This window comes from Aedes albopictus, chromosome 3 (assembly GCF_035046485.1).
Source record: "Aedes albopictus strain Foshan chromosome 3, AalbF5, whole genome shotgun sequence".
Lineage (NCBI taxonomy): Eukaryota > Metazoa > Arthropoda > Insecta > Diptera > Culicidae > Aedes > Aedes albopictus.
The window spans coordinates 377860763-377881132 of NC_085138.1; the positions used below are offsets into that span (position 1 = coordinate 377860763).

At 39.0% G+C, this 20370-nt stretch overlaps 1 protein-coding gene across 2 annotated transcripts; it reads right to left on the reverse strand.

The window, feature by feature from the left end:
• Positions 1-741: 741 nt before the first annotated feature.
• Positions 742-16124, reverse strand: LOC109399101 (galectin-9). Of its 2 annotated transcripts, XM_029875223.2 has the most exons (8): positions 15916-16124; positions 15758-15846; positions 14795-15165; positions 4317-4466; positions 3001-3074; positions 1892-2140; positions 1332-1520; positions 742-1118 (listed from the first exon to the last, which is right to left on the reverse strand). In XM_029875223.2, the coding sequence occupies exons 1-8, from the start codon at positions 15940-15942 to the stop codon at positions 975-977; spliced, it is 1293 nt and encodes a 430-aa protein (XP_029731083.2). In that variant the 5' UTR covers positions 15943-16124; the 3' UTR covers positions 742-974. The 2 variants fall into 2 exon arrangements, with proteins under 2 accessions (XP_029731083.2, XP_062711753.1); XM_062855769.1 differs by lacking the exon at positions 742-1118 and having other exon boundaries at positions 1283-1520; positions 1879-2140; positions 15916-16113.
• Between the last annotated feature and the right edge of the window lie 4246 nt (positions 16125-20370).

Here is a 20370-nt window from a genome sequence, read left to right on the forward strand (position 1 = left end):
TAGTTCCCGCAACTTGTCGCCCTTTTTGTAGATGGGACACACGAGACTTTCCATCCACTCCTCCGGTAATACTTCCTCCTCTCAAATCTTGGTAATTACCCAGTGTAGTGCTCTCACCAGTGCTTCTCCACCGTGTTTTAATAACTCGCTTGGTAGTTGATCTGCTCCAGCGGCTTTGTTGTTTTTCAGCCGGCCAACCTCCTCCTCAATCTCTTGGAGGCTAGAGGCCGGAAGTCTTTCGTCCTGCGCACTTACTCCTAGGTTTGTTACCACGCCACCTTCGGTGCTTGCAACTTCGCCATTGCGGTGCTCATCGTAATGCTGCCGCCACCTCTCGAACACCTCACGCTCGCTCGTGCGTGAGAAAAGATCCCCGTGATTGTCTCGGCACATGTCGACTTGTGGCACAAAGCCTCTGCGCGAGCGGTTCAGCTTCTCGTAGAACTTCCGTATGTCCTTAGTGCGGTACAGCTCTTCCATCGCTTCGCGATCCCGTTCTTCCTGCTGGCGCTTCTTCATCCGGAAGACTGAGTTCTGCCTGTTCCTCGCCTGCCTATGACGTACCTCATTCGCTGCAGCCGAGGTGCTACATGGCGGATCTGATGTCTCTCCAGCCATCTCGTAGTGACCTTCGTTACGAATCATTATTTTAAAGAAAAACTTTTGGAAATCTCATGCCGTAATATACAGAGTCACCTGACGGGGGAAGCCTTATGTGATATTTGAATGAAATTATATACGTGAACTTGTAAAGATATATTTTAAATTTTAAAGTTTGTTCCTCACATTACACTTCAACTTATGTGGTATTGTTTTAAACTCCCTATTATGGTAAATTTATTCAAAATAACACGTGATCAACAAATAGTTTCTAATAATGAAATTGACATCAATGCTCAAAAACGGTATCATCCGGTTGATAACAAATTTCGTTATTGCATAAGCTTATAGTTTTCTTCATAAACATAATGCCTCTAATCACTATCACTGCTACTGCTACTGCTGCTACTACTGCCCTTACGTCGCCGAAGTCCCTTTCCGACTGCATACCCACCAAGACCCAGCATTCCTGCTCCGGCTGCATACTTCATCAATTTTTTGGACTTTTTGGCCTTTTTCTATAGTAGCAAAATACGGATAAGATAAAACAAATGTTAGAAGTAACCCTCGCCTCAGCTGAACAGGACGTCTCAACCTAGGATAGGATAAGACAGAATAAAGAAGCACGTGTCCGCTCCGATCCCAGGTCTCAACAATGTGTAAGCTAAAGTATCGAAATTACAAAGCTCTTAGCCAAACTTGGAAGCCTTTTCCTTTTTGACGTCACGTACAGGAAGCTTATGCATCAGCACGGCGGTCGTTCCTGCTGCCAAAGCGGTGGCTGCAATGCCTGTACCAGCGGACCCGAAAAATCCACCCGAAGACGATTTCGGCTGCTGTTGCTGTGGATTACTATACTGACCGGGTTGTCCAGGTGCCGTAGGGTAGGGTACGGAAGGGTACTGTGAACCATGAGGATGCTGCGAAAATGGGGGATTTTTGGGACATTTGTGTGTGAATGCATTATGAACAATTGTACAATCGATTGAATTCGTTATACTTCATTTTGTATAACACTAAATGGACATTATGCCAAACTGCCTTGGGCAAAACGGTTATTATGTCAAATGGTAACGGTGCCATTTAGCATACAACCGTTTAATATAAGCTTGTTTGGCATAATTAGGCAGTTGTTTGGTATGCTGGTCATATGACATTTTAGAACGGCACTCGAAAGTGTTAAACTTTAATTAACATTAACATTTTATGTTACTAAGTTTTATGACAAACGACCATTATTCCAAACGGAGAATTATGACGAATGGGCTAAACCCGCACCTTTAAAGCTCACCTGTTGGGTTGGATAGGCTGCTGGTTGAGATGGATAGGAAGGAGGTTGGCTTGATATTTGTTGCTGCGGATAGGCCGGCGTAGCCGTTGGCTTACCATAGATGGCATCGTGCAGAAAGTTTTTCGTCTGCTGCATTCCGCTGATAAGGGAATCTTTCACCGTTGCCGTTGGTTTTGTGGTGGCCGTGGTTGTGGCCAGCATGGTACTGGCCATCGATGAAGATGGTGAGGGAGCTGTCGGTTGCACTGACTAGGCGATTTGGAGGTACACATGGAAAGCGATTAGGACAAACACGACAAACAAACATTGCTAAAGCGATTCGCCCGTTTGCAAGCTAAATTGAACTCGAATAATATACCTCCACCATGTGCGAGCTTCTACAGTAGTGGTTTTCAACTGGATACCCCTCGGGGGAATTGACACAGTGGGAAATTACCCCTGCGGGTAATTTACGCCAGAAAACTTAGCCTGATAATTTTGTGTTTTTAAAGTTCTTCCAATTTACAAGTAGGGTATCGGGCCACTTTGGCGGTGGCTTCTATATTCGTCTGTGTTCCACTATAACTCAGTCAATTTTGAACCAATTGACTTGAAATGTTGTACACGGGTAGATACTATACCTATCTCACCACATTCCACATGTGTCAATTGGTTCAAATTTGACTGAGTTATAGTGGAAAACAGACGAATATAGAAGCCACCGCCCAAGTAGCGCGATTCCCTACATAAAATATATAAAAGCGTTAATCACAAAAAAGGGATTAAAAATAGGGCACTAATCTACCAAAAATGGGAATGTCGGCTTTTGAGGTTCCACTATTGTTTCTGAAAGAATATTTAAAACTCACCAGATAATAAAAAATATCTTTAGGAATTTTTTGATCATAAGATGAAAACCGCTTTTCTATAGTCTACGCGTGCTTTTCAGAGATTGTGCCAATTAAAACATAAAATTCGCATAGAGTTACGCCATGCTAATATATTACCACATTAGTGAGTAAAAGATACACAATAGTTAGACTAAAGACTACACATGCTTGATTAGTCACGTCAGTGCTTTAGGAGGATTACATTTTCTCTAGTTTGGCTTTTAGTTCTTCAGTAAATACCGAGTAAGGTGTTGCTGGCGGATAGACTGGTTGATGCGGATAGCCTCCGTATGGTGGGACGAACGGTGGGGCTCCTGGTACAGAGATGGAAGATATATCGAAAAGTACCATTAAGTTTTGTTAGAAATGAAGTAAAATAGAGAGAGGAAAGCAATTGCCGAATGTGAAGATTTTACTACTTGGACTAATTTACATTTATTTTTTATTTGATACAAAACTTTCATAGCAAAACACATAGTATTGGCAAATAATGAATAATCATGTGAAATGAAACAAAAAAACAATAGAAAATGGGAATAAACACGTAGAAAATTCAAACCTGAACATTACAAAATGAATATTATCAAGTGACCCTGTAGAAGTACTAAAATATAGATGAATCGATAAATACAAATAAAAAAAATCTAATCAATGGAGAACTAAACCTAATTCATCTCGAACCCTTTCATGTTTATATTTATTTTATTATTCTTTTTATTATTTTTCATACTTTCATACTGCCGTGAATCGCAAGTCAGTCCCATCTGTAAAAAGTAGGCATTGAGAAAATGGACTTTTTCAAATTCGTTTTCTTTGTGAAACTTCCAAAAATCGCTATGAATTAAAAACTTCTGCGATCATCATGAAACTTTCACACATTGCTTCAAACATGAAAACGTAACAGTGAAAAATAATGAAACTGGCTAAAACAGTGTTAGGTTTTGTACTGGAGGGTACACTAATTCGTAATGGGACTGACTTGCGATTACATTTCATTATGGGACAATCTGACTTGGTGTTGTTTTTTAATTTTACTGAACAAACTATATATTTTTATACACGCAGCTGAAAGATCATCCGAAGAAAGAGCGAAAACGGCAATTAACTCATGTTTGCCCAAAATGCAGATGGGACTGACACTTGCGATTCACGGCAGCATACTCTATTAAAATATTCATTTGTGTTTTATCTTTTTACACATATATTTTGCATTATTTTAAAATTTTGTTTTTTTACCATCTGTTTTAACTATCTGTTTTGATTTGATGGGAACTTTATGACCAACAGAACCATCTGTTTCAGGATATAGCATCTTTTCATAAAAATAAAATTATACTATTATATATTTTGTTCTCATAAAATATCCACATTCGATTAAGCAATAACTTATGTCATATCGTCTCCAGTACCTAGACGACAATCTTTCTGTGTTGTACGTATATGTGCAGTTTTGTTCGATTGTGTACTTGCTTGCGTGTTTGTGTGCAGGCGTAGCGTAGGTATGGCATGTACCTACTACTAGAACAGTTTAAAGAACAGAGTTCGTCTGATTCTACCTGGATAGTGGCCGGCGTTGCCAACGGGATAGCCCGGCGACGGAGTGTACGGTGGTGGTGGGGGCATTGGGGGCGGTGCCGGCACGAATCCAATCTGGCTGCCGGTTGGTGGGTAGGCCGGAGGAACATACGGTGGCGGATGAGGTCCAACTGAAATAAAATAATACAAAATTTATTATTACGTGGAGAGCATGGAATTCAAGGTTTGCAATTAGGTACCATTCCAGTGCAATATTGCCTCTAATAAGTTTGGAATACCTCCTTTAGTCCATAGGACACGCATATCTTGAAGATTAAAGCACAAACAAACAGACGTCTCTATCTACCCATTTCCTAATGCTTCCCTTTTTAACGGACTATTCAAATATTCTGTAGTTCGTAAATCTCTCGCTCATGGCTCTTGCATCGTTTTTGCTCCTGTTAGACGTTTGCTCACTACCGCCATCTACTCAGTGGGTATGCGAAACACAGCGTAATTAGCATTGGGCGATTATACTTTTGTCACGATTCGGACATTGTTCCAAGTGAAAGTTCCAAGTGAAGTCTGTTTGTCTGTGATTAAAGTATTTTATTTTATATTTTATATTAAAGTATTGGGTTTATTGGGTTGGGTTCACTTCATAAGTGGATGATCATTGGTTTGATTCCAAGTCATGGCACTTGTAATCAGTGATGGAAAACAGTGAGGAATGCAGCTGAGTAGACACAAACGCAAAGCTATCCTACTCGTGAACAACAGAAGCCAGAATATATTCGCACTTCCTTCACTCGCGAGCTAACGCAGCTGGTAGCACTCGTGATTGATTCGCGAAGCAACTCTGAACATTTTTCAATTTTGTGGAAAAACAAATTTACACGGCCGACAGATTAATTTTTCAGGAACAATAAAGCACAAAACACTACTATCTGATGGATAACTACTTGTTTTGCTATTAAAATCGCTCTAAAATGCAATTCCCGCATCTCCACTTGTTCTTCGCGAATAAAAATTCATGAGTGTTTTTGTTTTTGTTTTGCTTCATACTCGTGAAGCAAGCGGGTGCGAATAAACTCACACACGGCATACTCTCGACACCGTGAGTAAACCGTTTGTTGCTTTTACACTCGCGAGTTGATTCACGATGAGAGTGTTTCCATCTCTGCTTGTAATGTTTCGTTCAATAGTATATTTTACGAAACGACAACAGTGTTGATATTGATATTAACACTCACGGGCTTGGGCGCAACCTCCTGTCAAATTTTCATTCATGAAATGAGCGATCAGCTGATCCGAAACGTCTCGTAAAATGGCTCATTGCTTATTCCTCCCGAGACATTGATTCTCTTTTGAGCCCATAGCTCCAACGCACTCTATTGTTAAGGACAAACGTCTTGAAATCCCGGTTCGTCAGTGCATCAAAACTTCAGACGCACAAATCTCAAGAAGCAAGCTTCGAACAACAGTGGATTTTATTATTCTGTTCTTGCTCACTTGTAATAAGTTTAAAATAAAAAGCTCATTTGCGCTGGTTTTGTTTACGAAGAGATTTGTGCCCTCAAAATCGTGAGTAGGTGCCAAAGTCGGCCATTGTGGCGGCCATATTGGGATTCTAACAAGTCTGTCCTTAATCTATTGTACTCATTGAAAATGAAAATTTTAAACTCTGATTCGAATACTTATGGACATCGGCAAATGGCAACTCATAATGGACCCTCACGCTATGTCCAAAGGGAAGCATTATGAAAAGTGGATGTACCTCGAAGTTTATTCACTAGAACTGTATTTTTGGACCTCTAGATTCAGAATATGTGCGATTTAAAATAATCCATCTTGGGTCTTTTTCCCATACATTTTTATATGGGATGAAATTGATCTTAAAATGGCTTTTTCCGAGATTTCTCATACAAAAATAGGAAAAAAATGGAAAAAGCCAAGATGAAATATTTAAAACCGCACAGATTCTGATATTAGAGGTCCAAACCTACGAACTTAGGGAACAACATTTTTTTTCTTAATCATTTATTTTAGGCTCATGCGCCAACTGGCATAAAGGAGCCGAATTCGGTTTTTGACTTATAAACTATGTTAGTTTTGGGGAACCGTAAAACTCGCGGTTTAGAGTTTACTCGAGGTTAGAGGGAACAAAAATATTTGAGGAAAGGATAGGGTGATTGGAACTTTTCTTTGACACGTGACAGCTTGGTGTGGAGTATTGCTGCCGGTCAAACGTAGAGTGGGGTGGACTAACAACCTGTAACGATTCAAACAGACGATTTTCGAAGGGACACGAGGTGGACAAGTGGAACAACAAGACTTGGGTACACGGGGATATATCAAACTAAGACTTCAGCTTGTTTCAAGAAGTCGTACACAAGCTTCATGTACTCAAGATCAAGTTTACCCAACTTAACATGAACAGAACAGATCAAAAGCTATAGTGGAATTGGAGAAGTCTTGGAAGAAATCACGGTTGAGAACATTCGTAAAAGGGTTAACCTCCAGAGTCATGTACGAGTAGTACACTGTCATAAACTTTGTTTGATGAATTCGTTCGATCAGCTTTTCAATGTTTTCAATTACCAATGGATTCAGTACCTCATAGCAAATGAGGAACCTTAACGACAATTCCACGAAACGATCTGATAAAGAGAGTATTGCTGCTAGTACCTCCAAACTCATTGTGTGCGTCGAGTTCATGCAGCCTAACGCGATCTGAAGACAACGATACTGGATACGCTCTAGCTTCAGGATGTTTTTTCGCGGCGGACTGAAAACAAAAGCTGCCGCATTCGAGAACCGACAGTATCGGTGTACGATAAAGCTTTATCAGATCTTCCGGGTGGGCTGCCCACCATGTTCCGTTGAGTGTGCGCATGAAGTTGAATCGTTGCTGGCACTTCTGATACAGATAATGTACTTTCCCTAGGTGCGTTTAGAGTTGAACCAGACCCCAAGATACAAATATGAAAGACCTTGAGTGAGGTCCTTACCCAAAAATTGAAACTCTAGATCTGCTGAATCACGCTTCCTAGAAAAGACATTAACTCTAACAGTTTTCTCCGGAAAGAATTCGATACCCGGCTTTACAGCCGTTAGTTATAACCCAGAGAACAGACATCAAGGCTAAAAGAAATTTCATTCAGATAGTTGTGTAAGGATTTGAATCCCTATTTGAGTGATGATGCAAACCCATACACGATGAAAACACTAGCGCTGGAAAACACCATATGAGAAACTAACCGATTGCAGCGACACGTTGTTGCCACTCGTGTTGCTGATGAAATATTCCTTACACAAAATTCAGATTGGACTTGGATGTCTGTTCTCTGTAGTTATAAGGAATGCTTTGAGCACCTGGTTGAAATTCCGTACTTCTTGAGAACAACATATCCGTTTCATTTTTTTTTTCTTCCGGAAAAGGCAGATCTGCTGTTTTAAGTTCAACTTGTTACATTTCATATTCTACTCTGGGCAAAGGCAGATCTTTGTGATCAGCTTGATTGCCTCAGGTCTCGGGGCTTAAATGTATCTTTACTGTACAGAGAAAGATCCACACTCGTGGTGCCAAAAAGAACCTTTTTTGTTGGTTTTGATACAAGAGACGAACCAGTCAAGGGCTGAATGTCTCTATAATAAAGACAAATCAATCAATCAATGCAGGAAGCAAGTTGATATACAACTTTACCTTCTATTTCGTTGTTGTTTGTTTTGTAATCAAGCTTCCTATTAGTCCTATTAGTCCTATTAGTCCATTTTACGAGCCGATTTTATGAATGAATTTTGACAGGCGGTAGCGTCCAATAACCCGTGAAAACCAATACCATAATCAACATTGTTGTCACTTCGTAAAATGGCTCATAGTAAAGACAAAAGCAAAAGGAGCACAAGAAGAACTAGCTTAAGGCGAAACTGGAAGCATTTCCTCATTTTTTTGGTTTTTGATTTTTTATTAAATATCGAAGCAATATTTTCAAAATCGGTTTTCGTGCACGTGTAGAACATGGATCCAGGTATCTTCTGCTTTTTTTGTGGTGGAAAAAGTTTTCCATTTTTGCAGAAACCATTTTTTTGTGAAATTATATTCAAAAATGGTTTCTGCAAAAACATAAAACATTTTCCACCACGAAAAAAAAAACAGGAGATACCTTGATCCATACTCTACATGTGCACGAAAACCGATTTTGAAAATATTGCTTCGTTATTTTATAAAAAAAAAAATCAAAAACCAAAAAGTGAGGAAATAGATCCAGTTTCGCCTTAATCGGTTCACTGGGAATCAAGCATTATATAAACTGCCCCCACTCGCATAACAGTCCCATATTTGCTAGGTTTCCTATTCATATGGGACTGTTATGCGAGTGGGGGCAGTATAGTCAAACATGTAAATTTTGTATGACAATACACAAAGATAAATTACGTTGACCATTTACACTGATAGGCAAAGTAAAGTGCCCACCCCATCATTTTTTGAATTTCTCTCATTTTTTGGTTGAAATTAAAGTAAGCACACTGCAGTTTTTTTCTAGAAATACTTTTTAATATTCTTTTCAAGTTTTACTTACAGAAAAATGATAAAGAGTACGACTCAAAGAAAAAAAATGAATTGGTATTAAAGGAAAAAACAGTGACAAAAACCCGATTTAATCCACCTATGGTGAACAGAACCCTTCTTACACTTATTAAAATAAGTGTTGTATTATTTGTATTTAACATATTTATTTTGTGTAATTGACCAAAAGTTCTGGAAAATACTGTGGATTTGGCATCTAGTGGATTGGTTTCCAAAATAGCATCATAGACCATGGACTAAACTACCAGAAATGCCAGACACCTTCTAGAATCTTGTATGGAATGTTTAAAAAATAGCTTATACATTCTGGAATATTGTATCTTTTGTTAACTACCAAAAGATCTTGAATCGATTAACGAATGGGTAAGAAAATCAGCGAGATACACTTTGTCTAATATCTCTTAATCAGTCGATTAATTTAGCTCCGAAGTACTTGATATTCATGGTTATGGTGTAGAAAGGACAAAAACGATATATCTACTAAGTTAATCAGTTTTGGTATTAGCTAGTTATTTTGGCTGTCCGGTTCTTGCATTTTCCCACAATATATAAATTCAAAGCTTTCATTTAACATATTGTTAGTTTTCATAGAATTCCTGTGTATTTGTAATTTGTTATTTATATTTTTTTTGAAAACAATAACCTGCTAGTATACACTTTGTATGAGGTCAGCATTATTTATTGAAAAATAATTTCCCATACACTGGTCAAAAACTAATGCAAGATAACAAGTGAATATAATAAAAAAAAATAATTTATTGAAACACTCTTCGTAAGATATCTCAGTAATCAAATGTCTAATCGAAATAACACACACACATACAGACATTTGATCAGTTCGTCGAGCTGAGTTCATTGGTATATGAGACTCGGCCCTCCGGGCCTCGGATCGAAAGTCGGTTTTTCGAGCGATATTTATACCCTTCTTATGGGTGTAAGAAGGGTAAAAAGGCTTTACCCTACATTCCATGATATTTTTGCAACTGTTTATTAAGCTCAAATATTACAAAAAGATAGTAGTTTTTCTGTATTTGTAGCAATTGCATTTTCATGTATAACTAACTTGTGAAACCAAATATGATCATAAAAACCCGATTTAATCCACCTATGGTGAACAGAACCCTTCTTACACTTATTAAAACTATTGTTGTATTATTTGTATTTAACATATTTATTTTGTGTGATGGACCAAAAGTTCTAGAAAATATTGTGGATTTGGCATCTAGTGGATTGGTTTCCAAAATAGCATCATGGACCATGGACTAAACTACCAGAAATGCCAGACACCTCCTAGAATCTTGTATGCAATGTTAAAAAAAAAGGCCCACATATTCTGGAATATTGTATCTTTTGTTAACTGCCAAAAAATCTTGAATCAATTAACAATAGGGTAAGAAAATCAGCGAGCTACACTTTGTCTAATATCTCTTAATCAGTCGATTAAATTAGCTTCGAAGTACTTGGTATTCGTGGTCATGGTGTAAAAAGGACAAAAATGATATATCTACTAAGTTAATCAGTTTTGGCATTAGCTAGTTATTTTGGCTGTCCGGTTCTTGCATTTTTCCCACAATATATAAATTCAAAGCTTTAATTTTTTTAGTTTTCATAAAATTCCTGTGTATTTGTAATTTGTTATTTATAACTTTGTTGAAAACAATTACCTGCTAGTATACACTTTGTATGAGGACAGCATTATTTATTAAAAAATAATTTCCCATAGACTGGTCAAAAACTAATGCAAGATAACAAGTAAATATAATAATAAAAAAGAATTTATTGAAATACTCTTCGTAAGATATCTCAGTAATCAAATGTCGAATCGAAATAATTTCAGGGCCTTATACAAGGATATTGTAGCTTTCATTTGGTGCTTAGAGAACCCAAATCAGATGACAGACGGCTGAGATATTTATTATGGTACCCTTGGTCAAAAATCTCTCAAAAAGTTAACCTGTATTACTACCAAGTACTCTTTGAAAGATATCTCGGTAACCAAATGTCCAATCCTAATGAAATTGTATAGGGTTCTACTAGAATGTTGTAGCTTTCATTTGGTGTCAAGATAACCAAAATCGGTTGACAGACGGCTAAGATATTTATTATGATACACTTGGTCAAAAATCTCAAAAGGTTTAGTTGTATAAATACTAAGTACTCTTCGAAAGATATCTCTGTAACCAAATATCCAATCGAAATAAAATTTCTGGGCGACCTACTAGGATGCTGTAGCTTTCATTCTGTGCCAAAAGAACTCAAATCGATTGACAAACGGCCGAAATATTTATTATGATACACTTGGCCAAAAATCTTAAAAAGTTTAGATGTATGACTCAAAAGTACTCTTCGAGAGATATCTCGGTAACCAAACGTCCAATCGAAAAAAATTCAATAGCGTTCTGCTAGGATGTAGTAGCTTTCATTTGCTTCCAAGAGAACTCAAATCGGTTGACAGACGGCTGAGAAACGTGCGTGACTTTTTTTTGTAACGCACACACACACACACACATACACACATACACACATACACACACACACACATACAGACATTTGCTCAGTTCGTCGAGCTGAGTTCATTGGTATATGAGACTCGGCCCTCCGGGCCTCGGATCGAAAGTCGGTTTTTCGAGCGATATTTATACCCTTCTTATGGGTGTAAGAAGGGTAAAAAGGCTTTTCCTACATACATTCCGTGATATTTTTGCTACTGTTTATTAAGCTCAAATATTACAAAGAGATAGTAGCTTTTATGTATTTGATGCAATTGCATTTTCATGTATAACTAACTTGTGTAACCAAATATGATCATAAAAAATCTGTTGACAAACGGCTGAGAAATGTATTATGATACATTTTATCAAAAATCTCTCAAAAGCGTAAATTTCATTACTCCTTAGTACTCGTGGAAAGATATCTCAGAAACAAAATGTCCAAACGGCATGAAATTTAATCGCATACTACTTGGATGCTGTAGCTTTCATTTGATGCTGAGAGAACTCAAATCGATTGACACACGGCTGATTCATTTATTATGAAGCATTTTGTCAAAGACCTCTTAAAAAGTTAAGTTGTATTACTCCAAAGTACTCCCCGAAAGATATCTCGGTTACAAAATGTCCAATCGGAATGAAATTCAAAAGCGTTCTTCTAGGGTGCAGTAGCTTTCGTTTCGAGCCTTAAGAACCCGATTCGGTTGATAGACGGCTGAGAAATTTATGGTGATACACTTTGTCAAAAATATCTAAAATAATTAAGTTGTACTACTCCCTAGCAGTCTTTGAAAGATATCGCGGTAACCGAACGTCCAATCAAAAAAAAAATTCAATAGCGTTCTACTAGGATGTAGTAGCTTTCGTTTGGGGCCTTAAGAACCCAAATCGGTTGATAGACGGCTGAGAAATTTATGGTGATACACTTTGTCAAAAATATCTAAAATAATTAAGTTGTACTACTCCCTAGCACTCTTTGAAAGATATCTCGGTAACCGAACGTCCAATCAAAATAAAATTCAATAGCGTTCTACTAGGATGTAGTAGCTTTCATTTGCTTCCAAGAGAACTCAAATCGGTCAACAGACGGCTGAGAACCGTGAGTGACATTTTTTTGTAACATACATACACACACACACACATACACACACACACACACACACGCACATACAGACATTTGCTCAATTCGTCGAGCTGAGTTGATTGGTATATGTGACTCGGCCCTGCGGGCCTCGTATCGAAAGTCGGTTTTCCAAGCGGTATTTATACCCTTCTTATGGGTGTAAGAAGGGTAAAAAGTGCCCACTTCGAAAATTAATATGTTTTTGATAAGCTTCCATCGAAAAACCCTCGATTGTTTATGTTTTGAGATTTTGACATGTTTTAAAGCAAACGGCTTGACCTGGTGCATTTTTTTTACGTGATCGCGTTTGATTAGGTTGAAAAAAATGGAGAACGTAGTGGTTTCGAAAGCATTTCCCTTATGTATTCGAAAATTGGTGGTTCGTGATGTGCAAAACGGTGAATCGCACTCGCTGTCGCTAGGAATTACAGCATTAGCAAGGCAACGATTGGAAAAATTCTTCTGAAACAAAAACATTCGGAACGCAAAACGGATACAAAAACGGGCACCAGGATCATGCGCGAAGTAAAGAAAAACCCGAAAATTACTGTCTGTGAGATCCAGAAAACCCTTCAGCTATCAGTTTCTGGCCGAACTGTTCGTTGCCGTCTTGTAGCACAGGGGCTCATTACCAAGATTGCCTGGGAGCGCCCATTTAATAGCAAGGCAAACAAAGCCAAACGGTTCAAGTTTGCTATTGAGCATGCTGATAAGCCCGTTGAGTTCTGGAAAACAGTTCTCTAGACGGACGAATCGAAATTCGAGCTTTTTAATCGAAACCGGCGGGTTTGTGTGTGGTGCAGATCGGGTGAAGAGCTTCAGGATCGCCACATCCAAGGCACGGTGAAGCATGGAAGAGGAAATGTGATGGTCTGGGGGTGTTTTTCTTGGAGTGGAGTGGGTAGTCTCGTGAAAATCCATTGGATAATGATTGCAGATTCCTACATCGACATCCTGCGAGAAAATCTGGAGGTTTCGTTGATCCAGACGGACCTTGAAGAGAAGTTTTCATATCAGCAGGACAACGACCCGAAGCATACTGCCAAGAAGATCAAGTCGTTCTTCCGGTCTTGCCGGATTAAACCGCTGGAATGGCCTCCACAAAGCCTGGATCTGAACCCCAACGAGAATTTGTGGACGATTCTAGATGCCAGGGTTGACAAAACTGGCGTTACTAACAAGTCAAACTATTTTGAAGCCCTCAAGCACGCCTGGGAAGAGCTTGATCCACAGCACCGATACCGAAGGAACATGGTGGAAAGCATCCCAAAGCGCTTGCGGCTGGTCCTGAAGGCCAAAGGAGGACACATAAACTATTGAAACGCTTTTCTTTTACTTAAATTTATTTTCCCGGGAGCCAAAATGAAGTCGGCACTTTTTTTTGTCACTGTTTTTTTTTTTCTATAATACAAATTGATTATTTTTTCTTTGAGTCGAACTCCTTTTTAATAATTGTTCTGTAAGTAAAACTTGAAAAGAATATTAAAAAGAAGTTCTAGAAAAAAAACTGCAGTGTGCTTACTTTAATTTCAACCAAATAATGGGAGAAATTCAAAAAAATATGGGGTGGGCACTTTATTTTGCCTATTAGTGTAATTCTTTCACACATTCTTTTACAGCTCAATGCACAAAATCAATCTCCCACCTTTCCTAATCCCTAAGGCCACGCAAAACTCAAAAGCCACCGGGCTAAAGACGTTGCAATTTTTACTCTCAAATTGCACGGTGTATTTATGGACGATGTGAGTTCTTGGACTTGCGTTGGATACTTGGCCCGTTGACCCCCTTATGCATCCATAAAATAAAATAAAATAACATATTCTCTCTGACTCCATGATACTTACAGCACGGTCGATTAATATCGTCAAACCAATCATTCCAAGCAGAATGTGTCCTCCACATTATCAGCATTATTGATTGATTTCGAAGAACTATGAATGCAGATTAAATTTTCAAGCACCATCAGGATATTCATACATCCAACTTTAATTTAGCGTAGAACTAACAATTCTCACGCTGAAATCATAGTTTAATAGTAGGTTATAGCTGTGCTTCTTTGAAGATACAATCAAAATGAGTCAAATAAGGTAACTTTGTCACAGTACTGTGCTGTTGAAAATGCAATAGTAATATTGCAACACTTTATTTTCAGCAGATACACTGACGCACTTGGAAAATTAAACACAACAATGATGTAAGATGAATCATCGACACAAGTTCAAGGCTCATTACGTGTAATACGCGATGAACAACGCTTTTGCGCAAATGCATACGCATATTGTCCAGTCCTTCCAATCAAAAACCTTCGGTACTTACCAGACCCCGCGGTTCCAGGATACGGTGGCACGGATCCACCCGACGCGTCCATCTCCGACAGTATCGAATGGATTACACAGCCACCGCTAATCGAAATGTATCTAGCCGAATGCACCGGCAGACGATGATTGAACGTACAGAAATGCACTCCGTTGATTGCGATCTTGTACTGATTCACCTCGACCAGCACCAGCACATCGAACGACTGCCCATAGCTGATGGGACAGCCGCCGTAACGTTCCTCAGCGCCCCACACCTGGTTTTGCAGCGTGTTGCGAACGATCGCCGACTCGTTGGGCCGAATGCTGATGTGCAGCGTGACGTCATCACGTGGATTCAGTGCGGCTCCGGTTTGTATGTTGATCTGGCACCTGTGCGGGTTAAGCATGTGAGTTAAGTTAGATCGTCAGCGCAAATGGTCATTACTTATTTCTTAAAGTATAATAATTGGACTGAACGCCAAGAAGATGTATAAGAATTTCTAGGGGAGTGACAAATTGATATTGATTAGTAAAACATGCAATAGTTATTTAAAAATGTAAAAACATTTCAAAATTGAGAATTTTTGGAGAATTTTACAAAAAAAAAAAAAATACAACAGTTTGAACAATTTTGATGAAGACAACTTACAAAAGTCTCTCTGAGTCTGTAAATATCTAAAACTATATCAACAAAGTTGTCTTTTTGAACCACAGTGCAACGGAAGAAGACAGCACCGAAAGGTGACCGAATGTAGCCAGGCTGTCAATATCATTCACTGATACGTTATCAATTTGTAGCTGGCGATAAGCATCGGGTTTCACGATAAAATAGCAAAAAATACCCGAAGCAAAAATTTTGCGCTGTGAAAAAGTAGGAGATGATTCATTGCTCTATTTTCGTTCTAACTAGTAGTTATTGACGTTCATGGCGTGTTCTATGCTGCACACGGCAGAATACCACCATGCCTACAGCTGTTCTTACCGTTCTCCATGGTTGTTGATGATACCCTTGATGCGCACCATTGATCCATGACGAAGGCCACCCGGTATGAGGCCCAAAAACGGCACTACCTACAAAACAAGATATGTTCAGCTTCAGCTACTAGTTCACAACACTATACAAAACGATCGTGCACTTACGGGTGAATATACGGGTACTGTCGCCATCGCTAGTGTGGCTGCGAGTTGATCTACCACGGAAAACTTCCAACGGTTTCTGGGAGCCACGATTTCTCTCTGGAATGTTATTATGTATCTATACGGCCAACTCTAACGTCCACCTTATTGGTGCGTACCTGGAACTGTACTGTCGATTAGCAGTGCAAGTGACTAAGTGAGTATTCGAAATCTGTCGATATAGATATGTACACACAGCTGGCTATCAGTCGACGAACGTTGTAATGATAAGGATGAATGTGAAGTTCATGAATAGGTAGGCCAGAGAACTGTCTGTTGTGTTTAGTCATAATGCGATTCTAGGGGTGGAAGCCCTGTTCTCACTACAACTACAAACTATGTTTTTGAAAAACTTTGTAATACATAACTATTTTATTCACTTTATTTTTCTTTAGTCAATAACAATATTTAAAAAAAAAACCAGATTAATCCACCTAGTTGTGATAGTGCCTTTCTCGTCGAATATGTACTCATGATCTTTACGTCTACATTAGCCGATCGTGAGAACATTTATACGCTTAATACGATTCATGTGAAATTTTACCTCCTTATGGACCAAATTGTGCATAGTAATTTTAGACGCAAAAGGAGATCGGAAAAACTTTATTCAGTGTTGATGCGATCAAATTATAATTTTCCCATAACACGTTGATCCATCCTACTATTCCTACTTTATATTAACACCACAGGAATTTGAAATGGTGTGATTTGATGAGATTGCTTTGGTACACTGAGGATACTGCAACTCCGATAATCATACGAAACATCTATGATTTTTTGCCACAAGAATTTCTTGCGAAAATCATAGTTACGCACTATGATTTTGGATTCAAAGCGCCAACTATTATCGTCATACTGTTAATGTATAAATTTCATAACACTCACGTATGAAAATCATACCGAAAACGTATAAAAACTGAAATTATGTCTTATGACTATCATACATATTTTTATGAAATATTTTGCACAAATTAAAAAAAAATCGCAACCTGGAATCGAACCAGGAACGTCAAGGTTGGCGGGTGCGTGCTTTACTCATTCGCCCATCGACGCTTCGGAAGTTGAAGTGTTTAGAGGCCAATAAAAGGTTTTGTTGTTTTTTATCAATGGTGTTTCATAACACATCTTATGATTTTCATACGATGCTTCTTATGAGATTTTTCATACGACAAGTCTTATGGATTTCGCTTTTAAATGTATGAAAAGCATACGAGAACTATGAAATGGTGAAAAAATAAAAATAACTGATTCATAAGATGTAAACTATGAAAAACATACGAACAGTATCCTCAGTGCAACAATGTTATTCTCTTGCATATATGAAGACTTTGACCATTTCTTCACTTTTAATCTTACCCACCGTTTATCAGGCTTTTCAAAAAGTCAAGATTTATCGCTAACATTGGATTTGTTCACTTTCATAATTCCACTATTTGATGTACAGCATGCATGGGTTTGGTTCAATTCCACGTTTGATCATTTCCGGCGGATACCTAGAACCGATTCCATGACACTACTGGTTGTCCCAAATATTGTCTGTGGTTATTTTCTTGTCAACTGATTATCAGCAGGGGCGTACAATTTCGTTTCAATGATACACTTTCATGCAACATTTGAATGAGTCACTTCAACCGTTTCATACATTTTTCTAATCACTCGTTTCTTTTACCAAAACTTTTCCGCTCATCGTAGCACTCGGTAGTCTCCCACCCGGTCGCGTTGCTTGTGCTTCACCCGGTAGAGGATAAGTGTCTCACTGGTGCGCGCTAGTCTCTCAATGGTTACGGGCGCCGATTAATTGGATTTAAGTGGTCGAATTTGTTATCCTCTTTCATAAAACATAATTATCATTCTATTGGCGTGCACCACTATTGAAAAATGCGGTTTAAATAGTGTTTTTAGCATGTTGAAGTATTTCAATGACTCATAAATGAAACGAAAATCCAAGTGTCTCATTTCATGTTTCATACACACTTGTTTCTGTAGCAGCAGCAAACGAGTGTGTTGCTGGGTGGAAGATGAAGCATCACACTGCCGCAATTCTGCAAAGTGACGTAAGCGACATTGATAGTTTTGGCCCATTTTTTAATTATTATGCATAAAACTCTTGCTCATCCTCTAAGTTTTTTTCCATAGATGATAGATTACGACTAGATCTTGCATTCTAATACAGCAGGATTACCACAGTGCTATTTTTACCCCAGATTTAATACATAATATACCAAAAAATATCGACATTTTGAATGGCGCTTACGTCACTTTGCAGAATTACGGCAGCACAGCAGTCCGTTGGTATGGGAAACGATTTGCTACAGCTGTCGTACGTCATGTTTTCCTTTCGAAATTGCACAACCCTGGTTATCAGGCAGGCTTAAAAGCCGCGAATTGATGTAGTCCATGGAGAGCATCCATGACATACGCTGAAATTAGGAATGTTCAAAGTTCCCCTCTGCCCCTTTCGTACGGGTTTCTCCTATACTTAATACATTGCTTGTCGCACTTTAACAACCCCCTATTCCCTAGGATCGTGACGTACTTAAGCTAGTATGACACTCTTTGACCAATGCCAAATATTTGACCACTTTTGACAGTTAAATTTTGACCAAGGTGTACCTGGCAACAAAAATATTTGTCACTCTCGAAAAACGAATAGGGACAAACAGAGCCAAACAACCTGCCAAAATTTATCTGTCAAAAGTGGTCAAATATTTGGCATCTGGGCAAAGAGTGTAATAGCACCCTTAATGGCCTCATGCATGAATTTGGTTTACTTCTATATTTTACCATTTCTGGCGGGGCACTCGTTACCTGTTCTTCAACACTACCGGTTCTTCCAAATGTGCGTCTGAGACTTTTTGCTGACAAACAGTTAATTAGGTTATTGAAAAAGCCGCGATTTGGTGTGTCGCATGCACAGGTTTGGGTCACTTTTATATTTAACCACTTATGACGAGACACCCAAAATCGGTTCCCAGACAGAACCTGTTGTCTTAAATTTGTTCTGAGACTTTTTTTTGTTGCTAACCGTTCATCAGGTTACCGAAAAAATCATTTTTGCCATTACGTTGTGAAAAATAGGACATTTCAATTGTCTGAAGTATGTTGCGATGGCCTACTTTTCACCGCTGATGCAAGTGTGCAGAAAAGTACTACTTTTCGCCACTCTTAAGAGTGCTGAAAAGTAGCACTTTTCGGCACCTTTGGCCTAACGTACTTTTCATTTGCTGCCGCGCCTCCCGTAGATTCAGCTACTACCTCTACATCCACTGATCTGCTGGAATCCGGATCGAGACGATTTCAATCCCGATTCAAATTGCAAACCAGAGAGTAGTAGAGTGTAGAGGCTCTTACTGAATCGACTTTTTCTTACGCCTCCACACGCCTCGGCAAGCCTCGTTGGATAAATGTACGACTCGTGCTGAAAAAATCATCATTTTGCAACTTGTTGCATAAATAACTATTGACATGTCACATTTTACATTTCCGGCGGGACAGACGGAATCGGTTCCGTAGTGCACTGATTGGTATGAGACTTTTGTCTTGTCGACTGTTTATCATGTAACCTAAAAGCCTTGATTTGTGGTGTCGCTTGCATGGGTTTGGTTCACTTTCAGATTTAGTCACTTCCGTCGGGATACCCGAAACCGGTTCCGGAAAGCTATCGATAGTCTCTAATACAGGGTGTTAGGTTCGAGAGTGCAAACCTTTATTTTCTTGTACCGCGCATCGGCGGCGTTGTCCTACTTCATACGCACAACTGCTGTGGTTCGGCAGGTGATCAAGACTGTGTGCGTGGTGCAAAACGATATATTGACCGGTGTCCGCACCCTAGTCCCATTGAAAGGCTATATGTTCACACAAAAAACCAATTTTCGACAGAAGGCTCGAAGGATCAAGTCACATATGCCAATCAACTCAGTTCGACGAATTAACATGATGTCTGTATGTATGTCCGTGCGCAAAAAAAGTTCACTCATATTTAAGACACTTCCCATTGGCGGATTTTTCGGATTATAGCTCGAATCGAACCGGAATTTTACCGCATTGTTTGCTACTAAAAATGGTTCGGATAGGCCGAGGCGTTCCGGAGTTATGGCCATTTCAGTGATTGGGACCAGCACCGGTGGAACTGGCCGTATATAAAACTCAACCAAGCCCCATCACACATCAAACTGCGGCGATTTTTGTAACCTTTAGCATGGTTTACGAATTTTTTTGCGGAAACGAACACTGGAGACCAGAAATTCCACGATTTCGGTCCAAATTTCAAGATGACAGCCTAATATTCAAGATGGCGGCTTCAAATTCAAGATGGCGAATGTTTAATGGAGTTTAAGGACCTGACACCAGTGCTGAAAATTTCGTTCCGTCATACCTAAATTCAATCTCCTACAGCTCATTTTAGAAGCTGAACCTGAA

What these genes read in the sequence shown, in the direction of transcription:
- LOC109399101 (XM_029875223.2), bottom strand. Translation starts at nt 15,942, where the DNA reads ATGGCGACAGTACCCGTATATTCACCC. An exon ending in TCCTGGAACCGCGGGGTCTG is followed by an intron (nt 4,467 to 14,794) that starts GTAAGTACCGAA and finishes ATTTTATTTCAG; the next exon opens with TTGGACCTCATCCGCCACCG. An exon ending in CGCCAGCAACACCTTACTCG is followed by an intron (nt 2,141 to 3,000) that starts GTATTTACTGAA and finishes CAAATCGCCTAG; the next exon opens with TCAGTGCAACCGACAGCTCC.